The 19241-nt window shown below is 51.4% G+C and overlaps 1 protein-coding gene and 1 pseudogene across 14 annotated transcripts in view; one reads left to right on the top strand and one right to left on the bottom strand.

The window, feature by feature from the left end:
* ZFYVE28 (zinc finger FYVE-type containing 28) overlaps positions 1-19241 on the top strand; it is a 140577-nt gene that overhangs the window by 70331 nt on the left and 51005 nt on the right. For 7 of the 14 annotated variants that reach the window (XR_008651625.2, XM_055245855.2, XM_055245853.2 and 4 more), the window contains 3 exons: positions 1252-1454; positions 3458-3547; positions 6868-6957. Coding sequence is in view for 13 of the 14 variants with exons in the window: in XM_055245855.2 (XP_055101830.1) it covers positions 1252-1454; positions 3458-3547; positions 6868-6957 (383 nt within the window). In the remaining variant the exon portion in view is untranslated. Of the gene's footprint in view, positions 1-1251; positions 1455-3457; positions 3548-6867; positions 6958-11429; positions 14046-17602; positions 19139-19241 lie in introns of those variants that run through there. The other 7 variants (XM_063619664.1, XM_063619663.1, XM_055245857.2 and 4 more) reach the window with 5 other exon arrangements.
* LOC129464530 (transcription factor Spi-C-like) lies at positions 17361-17996 on the bottom strand (annotated as a pseudogene).

The raw sequence follows: 19241 nt of genomic DNA, 5'->3' as shown, positions 1-19241 counted from the left end.
CTTGACCTCAGCCCGGACACCGCCGCCCTCTCTGTTGTGCCGTCCCCATCCTCCCCGCCTCCCCTCTCTAGGAATCCCTGGGATGCGGAGTCTTCATCCCACATGGCCCTGTCCCTATGTCCACCCTGCCCACCCCACCTTCTGAACCACCTGGTTGGGGTGTCCTCTGCTGAGGCTTGGGTTAGTTACAGGGGCCCGCAGGCAGGTTCTCCCTCCTCCCCAGCCTCAGTTTCCACCTCTGTGAGTGGGGCAGTCATGAGATGGAGCGGGTTCTGTGCCCGGCTGGCCTGGCAGGGGCATGCATGCACAGGGGCGGGCACAGCTCCTTGTGTGGTCCTGGTGCCCCAAGCTCTGTGCCCACCCGCAGCGTGGGCCTTGGAGATCAGCAGCCATCTCATTCTGTCACCTGGGAAATGGCTTCTTGTCCTGCATCACTTGATCATCCCTGAGGGGACAGCAGGTGGATTGGTTCTGTCCTAAACCTGGTGAGGCCCCGGCCTCTAGACAAGCCTCCCTGTGACAACAGGTCCACCAGGGCCTGGACTCAGCCCCTGTGCCAGAGGGCAGCTTGGTGAAATTCCCAGTTGCTGAGCACACACTGGGGAGCTGCCTCGCAGCGCCCAGGGCAGACATGGGTGGATTTGTGGGTGCGGAGGAGCCCTCCTTACCTGCCCAGGAGCCCACGGACTCACACTGATGAGTCTCCGTTCCGGGGAAGGTTGCGTTTCTCCGGCGGTGAGCAAGTTGACAGGTGGTGTCTGTGGCTCCCTAGATAGGCTGGGGGCCTTGGGCCGGGATCAGCCCGGCCGCTTCATCCGTGGGAGCACAGAGGTGAATGTGGAGCCTGGAAGCTCCAAGCTCCCTGACCTTCATCCCTGTGGCCTGGACAGGTAGGGGAAAAGAGTCACATGACCAGGGTTCCTCCTGCACGGAGCCCCTACACCCAAGGGCCTCAGTCCACCCTCCCCTCCGCTCCCCTCCCCTGCCCTTACCTGCCCTGCCATGCCCCGCCCTCCTTGCTCCTGGGGCCCTGTGAGGACCCCGTGGGTCACATTGAGGGACATTGGTTATCGCCCTCACGATTGCTCTGAATGTAACAAAAACCTCCTGCGGGGACCGGGAACACGAGCTGGCCTGTGCTCTGGGGTGAGAAGAGGGGCCCCGAGGTGCGCAGTCAGGTTCCCCGGGACGGTGACCCCTGAGAGCCTGGCCCTCACCCGGGCCCCTCCCTGAGTGCGTCCCCTCCCGCAGTGCCTGGCCGCCGGCTCCATCATCATGAACCGGGAGCTGGAGAGCATGGCCATGCGCCCGCTGGCCAAGGAGCTGACGCGCAGCCTGGAGGACGTGCGGGGCGCCCTCCGCGACCAGGCGCTGCGGGACCTGAACACCTACACAGAGAAGATGAGGGAGGCGCTGAGGCACTTCGACGTCCTGTTCGCCGAGTTCGAGCTCAGGTACTGCGGCTGTGGGTCCACAGCCCGGGCTGTATGAGCTGGGGGGCGGTTGTGCCAGCTCCCGGGGCTCATCCTGATACTTCAAGCTGGAAAATTCCGCAGAGGGAGGAGCCGGGCGGGTTCGGGGCCGCCTGTGGGTGGGGTTAAACCCTGGAGAGCACAGGTGGAGGTGAGGTGGGGGAGCACAGAGGACACAGGTGTGGATCTGGCCGCCGTGGGCCTCCAGGGGAAGGGCTTTGGAGAGGCCCAAGGGGCCAGACATGAATGATGCCTCTGAAGATGCGGAGGCGTCACAGGAGGTGAGAAGAAAAGGGAGGCAGCCAGGCAGGTGCGGTGGCTCACGCCTGTAATTCCAGCACTTTGGGAGGCCGAGGCAGGCGGATCACGAGGTCAGAAGATTCAGACCATCCTGGCTAACACTGTGAAACCCCGTCTTTACTAAAAAAAAAAAAAAAAAAAAAAAAAAAAAAAAAAAAAAAATTAGCCAGGCATGGTGGCACATTACTCAGGAGGCTGAGGCAAGAGAATCGCTTGAACCCGGGAGGCAGAGGCTGCAGTGAGCTGAGATCCGGCCACTGCATTCCAGCCTGGGCGACAGAGCAAGACTCCATCTCACAACAACAACAACAAAAAACAAAAAACGGAGGCAGATGTTGTCCGCGGAGGTTCCAGTTAATAAAAATTTTTCATCTTGTAATCTACTGGCCCCTAGAAGGAGATCAACCAACGCATTAAGGGCGGCCCTCTCCAGGAAGCAAGAGCATGGACAATCGAGTTTTATTTTCTCGTCTTCCCCAGATTTTCTAAATCAGCTTCTATAAGAAAAAATTAGAGTTAGTGATTTATTTATTTATTTATTTATTTATTTATTTATTTTCTGAGACGGAGTCTCACTCGGTTGCCCAGGCTGAGTGCAGTGGCACGATCTCAGCTCACCGCAACCTCTGCCTCCTGAGTTCAAGCCATTCTCCTGCCACGGCCTCCCAAGTAGCTGGGATTACAGGTGGCCGCCAGCACACCTGGCTAATTTTTTTGTGTTTTTAATAGAGACGAGGTTTTACCATGTTGGCCGGGCTGGTCTCAAATATGCCTGATCTCAAGTGATCTGCTGGCCTCGGCCTCCCAAAGTGCTGGGATTACAGGCGTGAGCTACCACACCTGGCCTAGAGTTAGTGATTTAGAAGGAAAGAAAGTGCTCTCATCCGGGGAAGGGTTGGACAAGCCGTCACCTCTCACAGCCACTCACAGACCTCCTGCAAGCCGCTGTGCCCAGCCTGGGCTGGCTTCTGTGGCTGTGGAGGTCCACGTGCAGAGGTCCATGTGGGGCTACGGGTTGTTCACCCACCCGTGCATGTGTTCATTCATTTCTCTCTCGCCCATTAAGGCTGGTGCCAAGGTGATGGATGGTCCCGCACATGGGCAGCACTGGGTCCAGGGTGGTCAGGCTCCAGGGTGAGCCCTGGGAGCTGGCACAACCGTCCTGCATGGGCAGGGCTGGGGTTTCAAGGGAAGGCCTGGAGTAGGCCTGGTTGGCAGGAGCTGTGTACTATGAAACTGCCAAAATGGGGTGCTGGTGTAGGGTGAGAGTGTGTGTGTGTGTGTGTGTGTGTGTGTGTGTGTATTTTAAGAGACAAGGTCTTGCTTTGTCACCCAGCCTGGAATGCAGCGGCACCATCACCATTCACTGCAGCCTCCAACTCCTGGGTGCAAGTGGTCCTCCCACCTCAGCCTCCCAAGTAGCAGAAACTGTAGGTGCATGCCACCACCACACCCCACTTTTTTATTTTTTGTAGAGATGAGGTCTTGCTGTGTTGCCTCGAACTCCTGGGTTCAAGCAATCCTCCCACCTCAGACTCCCAAAGTGCTGGGATTACAGGCGTGAGGTCCCCCGCCCCCACCTTGCCCAGTATTGCAGCTTTAATGCAGATGCCCCCCGCGGGTCTGTTTTGGCGAGGCCCCGCCACAGCCCAGGTGCGGCCTCACAGGTCTCCCTGTGTTTGCAGCTACGTCTCGGCCATGGTGCCTGTGAAGTCTCCCAGGGAGTACTATGTGCAGCAGGAGGTCATCGTGCTCTTCTGCGAGACGGTGGAGAGGTGAGGACGGGGATGCTTCGGGGCTGGGGGCAGCATTTGGGGAGTCCCTTCCTCACTCCAGGCCTGGAGCAAAGGGCAGCTCTGGGGGAACCTGCTGTGTCTCGGGAGTGCCCCAGATGGAAGGCACCAGCCGTGTCTTCCCACACTGCATCCGGCTTCTCCTCACAGGTGGGCAGAGGGTAGAGGCCACCCCTGCCTTCACCTCTGCCCGGCCTCCTTCCACTGCCCCATGGCCGATTTTCTGTTGGCCAAAAGGTCAGATCCTGTAGGTGAAGTCTCGTGTCAGAGGACAAAAGCTGGAAGGCTCCGGCATGATGGGTTGGACGTGCAAACCTTGTCACCTTCCTCACTCCCTCACTCCTCACCTCCTCACCTCCTCACTCCTCACCTCCTCACCTCCTCACTCCTCACCTCCTCACCTCCTCACTCCTCACCTCCTCACCTCCTTACTCCTCACTCCTCACCTCCTCACCTCCTCATCTCCTCACTCCTCACCTCCTCACTCCCTCACTCCTCACCTCCTCACCTCCTCACTCCTCACCTCCTCACTCCTCACCTCCTCACCTCCTCACTCCTCACCTCCTCACCTCCTCACTCCTCACCTCCTCACCTCCTCACCTCCTCACTCCTCACCTCCTCACCTCCTCACCTCCTCACTCCCTCACTCCTCACCTCCTCACCTCCTCACTCCCTCACTCCTCACCTCCTTACTCCTCACTCCTCACCTCCTCACCTCCTCACTCCCTCACCTCCTCACCTCCTCACCTCCTCACTCCCTCACTCCTCACCTCCTCACCTCCTCACTCCTCACCTCCTCACCTCCTCACCTCCTCACTCCTCACCTCCTCACCTCCTTACTCCTCACTCCTCACCTCCTCACCTCCTCACCTCCTCACTCCTCACCTCCTCACTCCCTCACTCCTCACCTCCTCACCTCCTCACTCCTCACCTCCTCACTCCTCACCTCCTCACCTCCTCACTCCTCACCTCCTCACTCCTCACTCCTCACCTCCTCACCTCCTCACTCCTCACCTCCTCACCTCCTTACTCCTCACTCCTCACCTCCTCACCTCCTCACCTCCTCACTCCTCACCTCCTCACTCCCTCACTCCTCACCTCCTCACCTCCTCACTCCTCACCTCCTCACTCCTCACCTCCTCACCTCCTCACTCCTCACCTCCTCACTCCTCACTCCTCACCTCCTCACCTCCTTACTCCTCACTCCTCACCTCCTCACTCCTCACCTCCTCACCTCCTCACTCCTCACTCCTCACCTCCTCACCTCCTCACTCCTCACCTCCTCACTCCTCACCTCCTCACCTCCTCACTCCCTCACTCCTCACCTCCTCACTCCCTCACTCCTCACCTCCTCACCTCCTCACTCCTCACCTCCTCACTCCTCACCTCCTCACCTCCTCACTCCTCACCTCCTCACTCCTCACTCCTCACCTCCTCACCTCCTTACTCCTCACTCCTCACCTCCTCACTCCTCACCTCCTCACCTCCTCACTCCTCACTCCTCACCTCCTCACCTCCTCACTCCTCACCTCCTCACTCCTCACCTCCTCACCTCCTCACTCCTCACTCCTCACCTCCTCACTCCTCACCTCCTCACCTCCTCACTCCTCACTCCTCACCTCCTCACCTCCTCACTCCTCACCTCCTCACTCCTCACCTCCTCACCTCCTCACTCCTCACCTCCTCACCTCCTTACTCCTCACTCCTCACCTCCTCACTCCTCACCTCCTCACCTCCTCACTCCTCACTCCTCACCTCCTCACCTCCTCACTCCTCACCTCCTCACCTCCTCACTCCTCACCTCCTCACTCCTCACCTCCTCACCTCCTCACTCCTCACTCCTCACCTCCTCACCTCCTCACTCCTCACCTCCTCACTCCTCACCTCCTCACCTCCTCACCTCCTCACCTCCTCACCTCCTCACTCCTCACCTCCTCACCTCCTCACCTCCTCACTCCTCACCTCCTCACCTCCTCACCTCCTCACTCCTCACCTCCTCACTCCTCACCTCCTCACCTCCTCACTCCTCACTCCTCACCTCCTCACCTCCTCACTCCTCACCTCCTCACCTCCTCACCTCCTCACCTCCTCACTCCTCACTCCTCACTCCTCACTCCTCACTCCTCACCTCCTCACCTCCTTACTCCTCACCTCCTTACTCCTCACCTCCTCACCTCCTTACTCCTCACTCCTCACCTCCTCACTCCTCACCTCCTCACCTCCTCACTCCTCACTCCTCACCTCCTCACCTCCTTACTCCTCACCTCCTCACTCCTCACCTCCTCACCTCCTTACTCCTCACTCCTCACCTCCTCACTCCTCACCTCCTCACCTCCTCACTCCTCACTCCTCACCTCCTCACCTCCTCACTCCTCACCTCCTCACCTCCTTACTCCTCACCTCCTCACTCCTCACCTCCTCAGTCCTCACATCCTCACTCTTCAATCCTCACTCCTCACCTCCCCAGTCCAGGAATGAGTTTTTGCTGGGTTTTAAGTCTGCTGTACAAGTGTTTCTTTTCTTTGGGGGGAGGGCGGGGGGAAGCCGTCAATATTCTTATCAGGCTTTGTCCAGTAATTTGGAGTCTGGTTTTCTCAATGGACTTTGGGGCTAAGATTTAACCTTGATGTTTCTCTTGTTCGAGTGGTACTATGGTGTTTGGAAGATTTGAAATTGACTAATATCACATTGTATGTTCGTTATTTTTAAAAAGCAAATTTTTACTATTTATGCTTTGAAAGATATTTCAAATTATCAGAAAATAAGATGACAGGAAATTCCTTTTATTTTGAAAAGTCACGATGCCAGCAGGCCTGCTCACGAGTTGCAGGAAAAGCCCTCCGCAAGCCCCGGGGAGGAGAAACGAAGCTGGTTTCTCAGGGAAGTGTTGAATTGTTTGGGGCAGTATTTTTGTCCTGTGTTCATTCTTGACACTGGAGTCATTTTGGTTTCCTGGCTGAGCAGAGCCGTCCTCGGTGTTGCCTTACTGTCTTTGCTGGGCGTCATAGCTGTCCTCACACATCCTCCCTGCCCCTGTCTCCTGGGGCAGAGGTGGGGACTGGCAGATGGGAAGGCCAAGCTGGAGCCACCTGCCAGGGCATTCAGGGAACTGCGTGGCCTTTTCCTGCAGCCCCAGCCCCTTGCACATATGAGGACTGGGGGTGGCATGTGTCACCTCTTGACGTGGCCACCACGCGTGGCTGCAGGTGCAGATTGAGTTCACTGCCCGTCCCTGCTGGGGTCCGACCTGTGGCTGTGGCGGGCCAGCCCTCACGCTGTTCACTGTCCCTCTCCCCGGACAGGGCCCTGGACTTCGGGTACCTGACCCAGGACATGATTGATGACTACGAGCCGGCCCTCATGTTCAGCATCCCCAGGCTGGCCATCGTGTGGTGAGTGCCTCCTGTGCCCAGGCCCTCTGCAGAAACCTGCGGGACGGGCAGAGCTGACGGTGCCAGGTCCTGCATGGGCGCTGGTTCACGGCATCTCCACTGCACAGTGGCCGCTCAGCTGTCCCAGGTCAGTGACCAGGCAGGCCTGCGGTTGGCCCTCAGCAGACCAGGGGCCATGTGTCGTGAGTGCCCCCGTTCACCTTGCTGGTGAGGGAGGTTCTGTCACCCTAGATAGGGCAAGGTGGCCTAACACCTGCCACCTGCCACTGGACAGGTGAGATTGACAGGTGAGCTCATTAGTCACAGGAGACCATGAGGGTCACACAGGGGTCATGCTTGGAGCAGAGTGGCCACGCAGGGGCTGTGGGAGGCAGACCTGGTGGTAACAAGAGGACGAGGTGCCCCCCGGGTCCCTCAGGAGGATGTGATTGGCTTGTTTGAATAATTTGGGGGCTAGGGAGGTGAAGCACATTGGGTTGAAGGGCAGGTGGGGGCCGTTGGTCTGGCTGACGGGAGTGCCTGTTGGAGCCTTTCCTGCCAGCGGGGCCCGTCTGGGAGAGCAGGGAACTCAGGGCAGCTGTAGGGTCCTATGGGGCTCGAGGACATGAACACAGCACATGGAAGCTCAGGCCTGAAATCCACTGAGGCAGGATGCGCGGGGTCACCTGCTCAGCATCTCTGGGCTGCTTGGTCCATGCTGCTCAGCCACACCCTGACTCCTGATGGGGATTCCCCATGCCCCTGCCAGGCGGGTGCTCACAGGGGCGGAGGAGTGAGTGGGCCACAGAGAGCTTAGTGGAGCTTGCAGCTGAGGGGAAGGGGGAAGGGTCCAGTGGGCAGTGGCCAGCAGGTGTGGGACTGGGCAGAGTAGGGGATGGGGAGCCCTTGAGAGAGATGCCCGTGGAGATGTGGACGTCAGTGAAGTGGTCAGGGAGTGGGGGGTGGGCACAGAGGCCAGGACTGGTCCAGGCTCAGGCTGTGGAGAGACCTCACTGAGGCTGTGCTGAGGAGCCCCAGGGGACCCCGGGGCACAGGCACACGTGGCAGTGTGCTGGGTTGGGCATGGATACCCCTCCCGTGGGAAATGGGGGTGCAGAGGTGGGAGCACGCAGGGCGGTGGCAGTGCAGTGGGCTGGGGCCGGCGGTGGGGCCTGCAGGGGACAGAGGTGCTTAACCCCGGGGTGTGCCAAACACCGCTTGTTGGAGAGGGGAGCAATGGGGGCTGCTGCCGGGGCCAGTCTGGACTCCCCTGGGCCAGGCCGCGCACTCACCTAGGTCCTGGGTGCCACCTCCTCAGGGACAGCTCCAGCGTGGTCTCTATCTGCTGGGCCCTGGCTCCCCAGAGTCCCCTCCAATAGCTCAGGGCCTGGCCTGTTTCCTGCGCTGTTCTTCCCCTGTCCTCACAGAGGTTGCGTCTTTCACGAAGTTAGCAAACCAGAGAGAGTGAGCCTCACATTGCGCCAGAGAGAGGCTCGGAAATCCTCCTGCCGTTAGTCAGGGAACTTCCTTCACCTGAAGACCTCAGGGCTGGAGGGCGGGGTGTCCCCAGTGGCCAGCGACAAGGTGGCTTGGAGGGAAGTGTCCTGGCAGGGAGAGGCCACCCTGGAGCACAGAGCACCCGTTCCCATGGGCCACAGGATTTGGTGACATTGTTTTTCTTTTCTAGACAAGTGTCTCTCTGTGGCCAAACTCACTTTGAAGAAAATGACAGGCAATTTTGGTCCTTATTATTCTCTTTGTTTAAAAAGCAGAACAGCAAAGATCCTGCAAGCCGGCCTTGTTCCCGCCAGGGCGCAGGGCACTGTGGGTCTTTCCCTCAGATACAGGTGTCTCCTTGTCCCAAGGGCACTCGCAGCAAATGAAGAGCTCTGCTGTCCTTGTAAAAAGTTCTCCGCGAGTGCTTTGAGGTGTGGCATCAAGCCACCTGCCCACTCATGCCCGTGTCCATGCGCTGGTGGGGCCCTGGCTGGACTTCCTCTTAAAGGTCAGGCCTGGCGTGTGCAGGTGACCCCAGGTGACCCTCCCCGCAGGCCGCACCCCAGGCACACTGTGTTTCTGGACTTTCACACTGAGTCTGCTGCCCGTGTTTGCCGAAGTACAGGCAACCGCAGAACAGCAGCCACTTTCCCCAACCAGTATCATCTGTGTCCTGCTTGCCGACCTCAGTCCACCTGCTGGTGGCCAAACCTCTGCTCCTCCTTCTGTCCTGGGCTCTCATCCTGGGAGGCAAGGGGAGGCGGGGAGTAGGGGAGGCCAGAGGAGGGAGGTGGGGGGAGGTTGGGGGGCAGCTCGGGGAGGGAGGTGAGAGAGTGTGGGGGGTCAGGGAAGGGCAGCAGGGGAGGCCAGTGCTGGGGGGGAGGCCGAGGGAGAGAGGTGGGGGAGGGAGGCTGGGGCTCCTGTTGGCAGAGCGTTTGTCCCGCGGGTCCCCTCCTGGAGGCACTGGCGTGGGGTCCCCTCAGTCAGGACAGAGGGAGGGCCTAGAAAGGGAGTGAGGGACCCCCAGGAGGTGAAGGGAGCTTGGAGCGAAGGAGGGAGGAGGGGCGAGCGGGCATAGGAGCCCAAAGCCGGAGTCCAGGGAGCAGGCCTGTCCGGGGGGGTGGCCAGCTGCGAGCCCCCCCAGAGGCAGGCATCTAGCCACGGAGCCAGGCTATGGATACGAGGAACCGTGGGGTGCACCAGGCTGCCACTGCAACCCTCTGTGCAGCGAGCCTTGAGCAGGGCGGGTGAGTGCTGAGCGGGTGAGTGCTGGGCGGGTGAGTGCTGAGCGGGTGAGTGCTGAGCGGGTGAGTGCTGAGTGGGCAGCTGTTCCTAAGGCCGTCCCTCTGGGCTGCTCACTGGGGCCCTGTAGCCCCGCACCACAGTGGCTCCCGTCTTGTTCCTCATCATCCACAGCGACCGCTTTGAGCCGGACAGGCAGAGGCCACAGCTGCCGGGTGGGGGGAGGGGGGGCAGAACCTGCTCCTTGTGTTCACTCAGTGAGCAAGTATTGAGTGCCTACTGCATACCTCGCCCTGTGCTTGTACCAGGGAGATGGACAGATGGGCTGACACACAGTGCTGTGGAATGTTCTGGATGCTGGAAGGGGGACTCAGTGCAGGGACCCCATGGGGTGGACAGGAGTTGGAGGCGTGAGGGAGAGGCTCCCCAGGGCAGCCGGCCCAGAGGTGGGAGCCGTGCAGGTGGCAGGCGGGGGCACGTTGGCTCAGGTGGTGTGTGCTCAGGGGCGTGTCCAGGGCTCAAGCAAGGACCAGGGGCTACAGGAACTTCTGCAGAAATGAAGACCCCTGTAACCTGTATTCCTGGGCTCACACCCTCGCAGGATCCTGCCTCTGTGAAGTGGGCATCCTGGGACCCCCAGGTGACCCCCAGGGAACACTGACAGCAGGGGGGAGGCAGGGGGGGAGGCAGGGGGGAGGCAGGGGGGAGGCAGGGGCGCTGAGCAGGGGGCAGGAACTGAGGGTGGAGCTCCTCTGTGGCTCCTGCCCGGGACTCCGCTGCTGCCCGGGAGCCCCAGTCCCTTTTCCAGTACACAGTGTCACAGAAGTGATGCCACACTTACCAAGCTGCGGGCCAGGCTCCTGCCCCCTTCTGAGGGGCTCCCAGTGGCAAAGGCACTGCTGGGGGTCAACAGCTGGAGGTGGCAGAACCAAGCCCAGCCGAGGGTCAGAGCCTGCTGTTCATCTGTGACACAAGAAAGCAGAAAACTCTAGCTCTGTGGCTGGCAGAGGAGGGCTGACTGGGGCAGAGGCAGTGGTAAACTGAGCCTTCAGTGGAGGGGAGGGCTGGGTGGGACCCTGCCCCGTTTAGGGTGTCCCCAGCCTGGCGGGGTCTGGCCTTACCAGGCAGTGAGGACAAAAACTGGGGGTCACTCCTGTGGGGACTTGCTCTGAGCCATAGGGGAGGGGCCCCACTTGCACTGCACCCCTCAGCCTGTCCCCTCCCTCAGACCTGCATCCAGTCAGTCCCTCCTGCCGGTGGAGACAAGTGTCCTGGGGAGAGTGTCTCCACGAGGCTCAGACTCTTCGACAAACTGGTTTTACTTTTGGGGATTTATCTTAAAACAGTTCTTTTTTTTTTGTTTTAACTTTTTTTTTTAAATTAGAAAAAATAGAGACAGGATCTTGCTATGTTGTCCAGGCTGGTCTCGAGTTCCTGGGTTCTAGCAATCTTCCTGCCTTGGCCTCCTAAAGTGCTAGGATTACCGTGCCCAGCCCCAGCCTTAAAACAGTTCCTTTAAAGGAAGAAATGAAATAAAACCTCTAGACCCAGTGGTCACTTCCCAGTCCCCATCAGCACAGACCTGCCTGCCCCCCTCGCTGCAGCTTCTGCCGACTACACTCACAGCTGTGCTTGCGGCGCTTCCCAGACCAGACCTGTGCAGAGCCCAGGCCCCTCTCCTCTACCCCTTCCTCCCTCCCTCCCCAGCCCCTCCTTCCAGCCCATCCAGAATCTACCCCTTCCTCCCTCCCCAGCCCCCTCCTTCCAGGCCATCCCAGAACGTGTGCAGGAGCCACCACCCATGTGGCCTGTGGGATGGTCGCCAGATCCTCTTCAGGGGCCCTCGCCGATCCACCTGTGTCAAAACAGGGTGTCACCTTGGCCCTGCTCAGACCCTTGCGGGAGCTCCCACCGTGGTCTGCCTGCACCGTGCCCACACCCGGCCTCTCTCCCCAGTCCCCACACACCCGCTGCCCTGGGTCTCCACCACGCTGTCCCCTTCGCTCCAGGGTCCCCTTGGCTGTCCTATCCCTACTGTCGCACTGTCCCCTCCACCGCACTGTCCCCGTTTCCATGATGTTTTCTCCTCCACGCTGTCCCCTCTGCTCCAGTGTCCTCTTGGCCATGCTGTCCCCTCCACTGCACTGTCCCCTCCTCTATGCTGTTCCCTCCTCTATGCTGTCCCCTCCTCTATGATGTTCCCTCCTCCATACTGGCCCCTCCTCTATGCCGTCCCATTCTCCATGCTGTCTCCTCCTCTATGATGTCCCCTCCTCCATGCTGTCCCTTCCTCTGCAGTGTCCCCTCCCCCATGCTCCTCTGCACTGTCCCCTCCTCCATGCTGTCCCCTCCTCTATGATGTCCCCTCCTCCATGCTGTCCCCTCCTCTATGCTGTCCCTTCGTCCGTGCTGTCCCCTCCTCTGTACTGTCCCCTCCTCCCTGCTGTCCCTCCCTCTGCAATGTCCCCACCACTGCACCACTCACCCAAGCCCTCTCCCACCAGCATGTTGCGTGACTTACTCTGTTATTTATTTTTCCATGTTACTGAGATAAAATTCATTACCCTATGACTCACCCATCTAAAGTGCACAGTCGTTTTTGGTACATTCAGAATTGTGCAGCCATCACCACAAATTTCATAACATTTTCATTACTCACAAAGATGTCTCTTACTCCTGAGTGGTCACCTCCACCCCCTATTATCTTTCATCCTGCCCCTTAACCCTAGGGAACCACGAATCTATTTCTGTTTCTATAGATTTGCCTATTGGGTTATTCATATAAATGGGATTTCTGTTATTTTTGTGTCTCCCCCACTAGACCATAACTCTTATTCATGAATGCACCGAGTACCTGGCATATTGTAGCATGGTGGACTTTTGCAGAATTTTGTTGCATTGATATGAGGGGGCACAAATATATATATCCACAAAGATTATCCCTGAAGTATTACTTGTAATCATAAAAATTTGAGAAAGGATGGATATCCAGAATTAGGGGATTGGTTAAAAACAATACTCTAGCCGTTTAAATAATGATGGAGAAAAATCTCCTAATGCTATGCAAAAACATCCCCAGTGTATTAAGTACAAAAATTGTTATCAAATAGTATGTCTCTATTTTACAGAGTTTCTTAGCATTGATAGGTAAAACTTTTGTAAACAGAAATTAAAGAAATAAACGTTCTTCTTTATTGTGGTAAAATATACATAACAAAATTTGCCATTTTGACCGTTTCTTAGGGTTTTAATGGCAAAAATTTCAATTACTTTTGCACCAACCTAATATATAGGATTTACCCTTTTGTGACTGTCTTATTTCACTTCACATAATGTTTTCAAGCTTCCTCCATGTTGTAGCATGTGTCAGAATTTCCTTCCTTTTTAAGGCTGAATAATATTCCATTGTATGTAATTAGGTGTTATTTTAAATAAGAAATTTGTGACAACATTCAAAAGAGTAAAATGCCTAGGAATAAATTTAATCAAGAAGGTGAAAAATATGGATGCTGAAAACTAAAAAACGTTGCTGAAAAAATTAAAGACATAATTAAAGAGAAAGACATTCCATGTTCATGGATGGGAAGACTCAATATACTTAGAATGGCAATACTCCATAAAGTGATCTACAGATTCAGTGCAATTGCTGTCACAACTCCATTGGCCTTTTTGTTTTGCAGAAATGGAAAAGGTGTTCTAAAATTCATATGGAACTGCAGTGGGCCCTAAGTAGCCAAAACAGTATTGAAAAACAAAAACAAAGTTGGAAGATTCATACATCCTGATTTCAAAACTTACCACAAGTCAAAAACTTATGGTACTGGCATAAAGATAGATGTATAGACCAATGGAATAAAATTGAGAGGCCATAAATAAACCCAAACATCTATGGTGAACTGATTATCAACAAGGGGGCCAAGATCATTCAATAAGGAAAGAACAGTCTCTTCAATGAATGTTCCTGGAGCAACTGGATAACCACATGCAAAAGAACAAAGGTGGACCCTGCGATGGTTAACTTCATGCGTCATCTTGGGTAGGCCACATTACCCAGATATTTGGTAATGTTACCAGATACCAGTCTGAATGTTGCTGTGAAGGTATTTTTTTTCTTTTTATAATGATAAACTGGCAACTTATAATTGTGCAGATTTATAGAGTGCAAAGTTGTGTTATAATCTATGAATGCAGTGTGGAATAATTAAATCAAACTGGTTAACATATCCATCACCTCAAATATTTAACATTTTTTGAATGAGAACATTTTAAATTTACACTCTTACAATTTGGAAATGTACAACACTCTATTAACTGTATTCACCATGATGTGCGAAGAACTCAAAAAAAGAAAAAAAATTCTTCTAGTCTGAGATTTTATACTCTTTGGCCATTCCCCACACCCCCAGCCTCTATAACCACTGTTCTGCTCTCTGATTCTATAAGTTCAATTGTTTGAGATTCCACATGTAAGTGAGAACATATGGTATTTGTCTTTCTGGGCCTTACTTATTTCACTTAGCATAATGTTCTGAAATTCCATCCAATTTTTCACAAATATCGGAATCTCTTTTGTTTTTAAGGCTGAATAGTATTCTATTGTGTATATATACCACATTTTCTTTATTCATCTGTTAAATGCTTAGGTTGATTTCATATCTTAGCTATTGTGAATAATGCTGCAATGAACATGAGACTACAGACATCCCTTCCACAAACTGATTTCAGATGTTTGGGGTAAATACCCAGAAGTGCGATTGCTGGATCATATGGTAATTATATTTGTAGTTTTTATGAGGAACCTCTATACTGTTTTCCATAATGGCTGTACCAGTTTACATTCCTACCAATGGTGTGCAAGGGTTCCCTTTTCTTCACATATTTGGTAACATGTATCTTTCATCTTCTTGATAAAAGATATTCAGACAAATGAGAAATGATTTCTCACTGTGGCTTTAGTTTGCTTTTCTCTAATGACTAGTGATGTTGGTCATTTGTATGTCTTCTTTTGAGAAATGTTTTTATCCCTGAAATGCAAGGATGGTTCAATATACACAAATCGATAATTGTGATACATCACATTAATAGAATGAAAAAAACCCATATGATCATCTCATTAGATGAAGAAAAAGCATTTGATAAAATTCAACATCCTTTTATGATGAAAAACTCCGCAAATTAGATGTAGAAGGAATGTATCCCTTCAAGGGTACCATTGAGTGAAAATGTAAAACAAAAAAAAAAAAGAAAGAATGTGCCTTAACACAATAAAGGCCATATTTAATGAGAAGCCCACAGCTAACATTATACTCAATGGTGAAAAATTGCAAGCCTTTCCTCTAAGATATGGAACAAGGCAAGGATGCCTACTCTTGCCACTTCTATTAAATATAGTATTGGAAGTCCTTGCCAAAGCAATTAGGCAAGAGAAAGAAAGAAAAGGCATCCAAATAGGAAAAGAAGTGAAATTGTTACTGTTTGCTGGCAACTTTATTTTATATATATATATATATTTGAGACGGAGTCTTGCTCTGTCACCCAGGCTGGAGTGCAGTGGCGCGATCTCAGCTCAGTACAACCTCCACCTACTGGGTTCAAGCGATTCTCCTGCATCAGCCTCCTGAGCAGCTGGGACTACAGGCACCCGCCACCATGCCCAGCTAATTTTTGTATTTTTAGTAGAGATGGGGTTTCACCATATTGGCCAGGCTGGTCTTGAACTCCTGATCCGGTGATCCACCTGTCTTGGCCTCCCAAAGTGCTGGGATTATAGGCGTGAGTCACTGCACCCGGCTGGCAACCTTAACTTATATGTGGAAAACTCTACAGACTCCACCAAAAAAACCGTTAGGACTAATAATGAATATAGTAAAGTTCCAGGACACAAAATCAACACACAAAAATTAGTAGCATTTTTATACAGTAACAATACATTATCTGAAAAAAGAAATCAAGAGAATAATCTCATTTACAATAGCTACAAAAAAATAAGATACTAAGGAATAATTTTTATCACAGAGGTGAAAAACCTGTGCACTGAAAACTATAAAACATCAATGAAATCAATTCAAGAAGACAAATTAAAGATATTCCTTGTTCATGGATTGGAAGAATTAATATTGTTAAAATGTCCATACTACCCAAATAAATCTACATGTTTAATGTAATCCCTTTCAAAAGCCCAACATCATTTTATTTATGGAAAGAGAAAAAAATCCTAAAATTCATATAGAACCGTAAAAACCCACGAATAGCGAAGGCAATCACGAGCAAAAAGGACAAAGCTGGAGATATCACACTACCTGATTTTAAACTGTACTACAAAGCTATAGTAATTTTAAAACAGCTTGGAATTGGCAAAAACAAAACAACAGGACACAAATACCAGTGGAACAGAATAAAGAGCCCAGAAATGAATCCAACTAATTTTCAACAAAGGTGCCAAGAAGACAAGGACAGCCTCTTCAATGAATGGTGTTGGGAAATCTGAATTTTCACATGTCAAAAAATGAAGCTAGAGCCTTATCTCACACCATATAAAAAATCAACTCGAAATGGATTAAAGAGCTAAATCTAAGACCATAAACTCTAAAACTACTAGAAGAAAACATAGGAGAAAGACTACACAACATTAGTCTGGGTAGTGACTTTTTGGATTTGGCCCCAAAGTGCAGGTAACAGAAGCAAATATAGATAAATTGGATTACATCAAACTGAAAAGCTTCTGCACAGCAAAAGAAACAACAGGGTGCAAAGACAACCTATGGATTGGGAGAAAATATTTACAATTCATACATCTGATGGGTTAATATCCAACATATATAAAGAACTCAAAAAATTCAACAGCAAGAAAACAATAAAAAAAATATGGGTAAGAGACTGGGCATGGTGGCTCATGCCTGTAATGCTGACACTTTGGGATGCTGAGGCAAGAGGATTGCTTGAGGCCAGGAGTTTGAGTCCAGCTTAGGCAACATAGTGAAACCTCATCCCAACAGCAAAAAGCCAGGTGTGGTGGTGTGTGCCTGTAGTCCCAGCCACTTAGGAGGCTAAGGCAAGAGGATTACTTGAGCCCAGGAGTTTGAGTTTGCAGTAAGCTATGATCACGCTGTTGAATTACAGTCTGGGCAATGAAATGAGACTCTGTCTCTTAAAAGCAAAAAAAAAAAAAAAAAAAAAAAAAAGTAAGATTTAAAGACAAGGGGTAAAGGAAAAAATGTGAGAAGGGAACTGAATATACATTTCCACTGAAGTTTTTGAAGCCATGAATGTATTTTTGCACAAATGCTTTTATCATATGCAATCGTTTTTGTAAATGATTTTTTGTAAAGGCAGCAGATATAGGTTAGAGTGATTTTTCACCTGAGTATATGACAGAAAAATGTTTGAATCATTGTTAGTTGCCTGTACTGCCAGTATGAATCTGGAATCCGAAAGTGGTTGAATAGAGAATAGTAACAGCAAGGCCATTTAGTCTGTACTTTCACATAGGGCTTGGTCATTTGCAACCATAAATTTGTTCATTGGCAGAATTTCCCACCAAGTTAGCATAGATTCTATGCTATTTGATAAAAGATAGCAATAATAAAGTTAATTTTTTTTTTCTCTTCAGCATTTGCTTTAAGAGAAAAATCCTGAAGCTTGCAGGGATTTCTGATGCCAGGAAACCATGAAACGTGAGAGTATATTTAGCAGTCAGGGTGACTTAGCTCATGGTAATTGGCACATGTATAGTTATAATTTGCATTCTAGTTATTTAAACTGAGATATTCTTGATCAGGCTGAACATACTGTGAGTAGAAGATTGCTTTCCCCAATAAATAAGATAGAGTCTTTGGAGGATGGCCTTGGTAATTTGGTAAGTCAGCTTCCTCTGGATTTTGGTAATTTCTCCAGTTCTTCCATAATTCCTCAGGGCCCTGGCAATTTTCTGAGTAAGCCATGGGGTTCCGGTTGACTTTTCTTTTTCCCTAAAGATTTTCCCTAAAGTTTTTCTTTATTTTTCAATACAAACGGAAAGATAACTTTGGTTTTATCTACTCCTGGATACAAGATGCCGTCTTGGCATTACGTGGGGATTTGTGAAGGTATTAAAACGGGTCAGAGCTTCTTCCTGCTACTATGGGTCTCCAGCTATACACAGGTTCCTCTGTGGGCAACACTTCTTAGCAGATGGAATTTCCTCTGACATGAGGACAGTGGCTGATGAAAGCCAGGTAATTTTTGTCATCTGGGGAGGACTGAAGATCAGTTGAATGTTACCTCAGTACCTCAAAAGCACCTTCAAATGCTTCACCCAGCTTCTCTTGTTCAACACAAGTCATGCTTCATTGAATGGATGATTCTACCCATCCGTGTCCAATGTAGCATCCACTGTACAATGTGGATATAACCTTCCCTGTCCTCTGAAACACATGTCAGCACCACCCTGCTGTGAGGTATTTTAAAGATGAGATCAGCATTTAAATCAGTAGACTCTGAGTACAGCTGACGACCCTCTGTGATGTGGGTGGGCCTCATCCAATTAGTGGAAGGCCCTGAGAGAAATAGACTGAGATCCCCAAGTAAGGGGGAATCTGGCTTCCAGACTGCTTGGATTGGAGCTGCCACGTCAACTCTCCTCCAGGTCTCCAGCAGAATTTGGACTTGCCAGCCCCCACAATTGCATGAAACGATTCCTTAAAATAAATATTTCTCTCTTGTTCTGTTTCTCTAGAGAACTTTGATACAGAGGGTAAATCTTCCTGTTATCAGATTTTGCAATGGATTTGACATCAAAAGCACCACCATAAAAAGATAAAAAGAGAAACTGGACTTCATCAAAATTAAAAATTGTGATGCATCAAAGGACATTATAAAGAAAATGAAAAGATAACCTAAAGAATATTTGCAAATCATGTATCTGATAAAGATTTAATGTCCAGAACATAAAAAGAACCCTTACAACTCAACAACAAATCAACAAACAACCCAATTTAAAAATGAGGCAAGACTTGAATAGACATTTCTTCCAAGAAGATATACACATGGCCAACAGGCACATGAAAAGATGCTTCACATCGTTGGTTACTAAGGAAATGCGAATCAAAACCATGATGAGATGCCACTTCACACCCACCGGGATGGCTGTAATCAACAAAAGAAAAGAATACGTAGGGAGAGTGTGGAGAAGTCAGAACCCTTGGATTGCTGGCGGGAGTGTAAAATGCCGCAGCTGCTACGGAGAACAGTTGGTGGTTCCTTAAAAAGTTAAACATAGAATTATATGATCCATATGGTCATACCACATACCCTTCTAGGCATGTACCCAAGAGAAATGAAAACATATGTCCGTGAACAAACTTCTACACGAATGTTTATGGCAGCATTATTCATAATAGCCCAAAGGCAGAAACAATCCAAACGTCCACCCGTGGGTGAATGCAGAAATGTACGCGCGGGAACATTCGCCACGTGCCACAGCATGGTGAGCCTTGAAAACGTGGTGCAAGGTGAAAACCGGTCACAAAGGTCACGTATTACGTGATTCCATTTATATGAAACACCCAGAATAGGCCAAGTCATAGAGA

Source organism: Symphalangus syndactylus, chromosome 16 (genome assembly GCF_028878055.3).
Source record: "Symphalangus syndactylus isolate Jambi chromosome 16, NHGRI_mSymSyn1-v2.1_pri, whole genome shotgun sequence".
Taxonomy (NCBI): Eukaryota; Metazoa; Chordata; class Mammalia; order Primates; family Hylobatidae; genus Symphalangus; species Symphalangus syndactylus.
The sequence above is the reverse complement of the archived record's forward strand: the minus strand, read 5'-3'. Positions and strand labels throughout refer to the sequence as shown.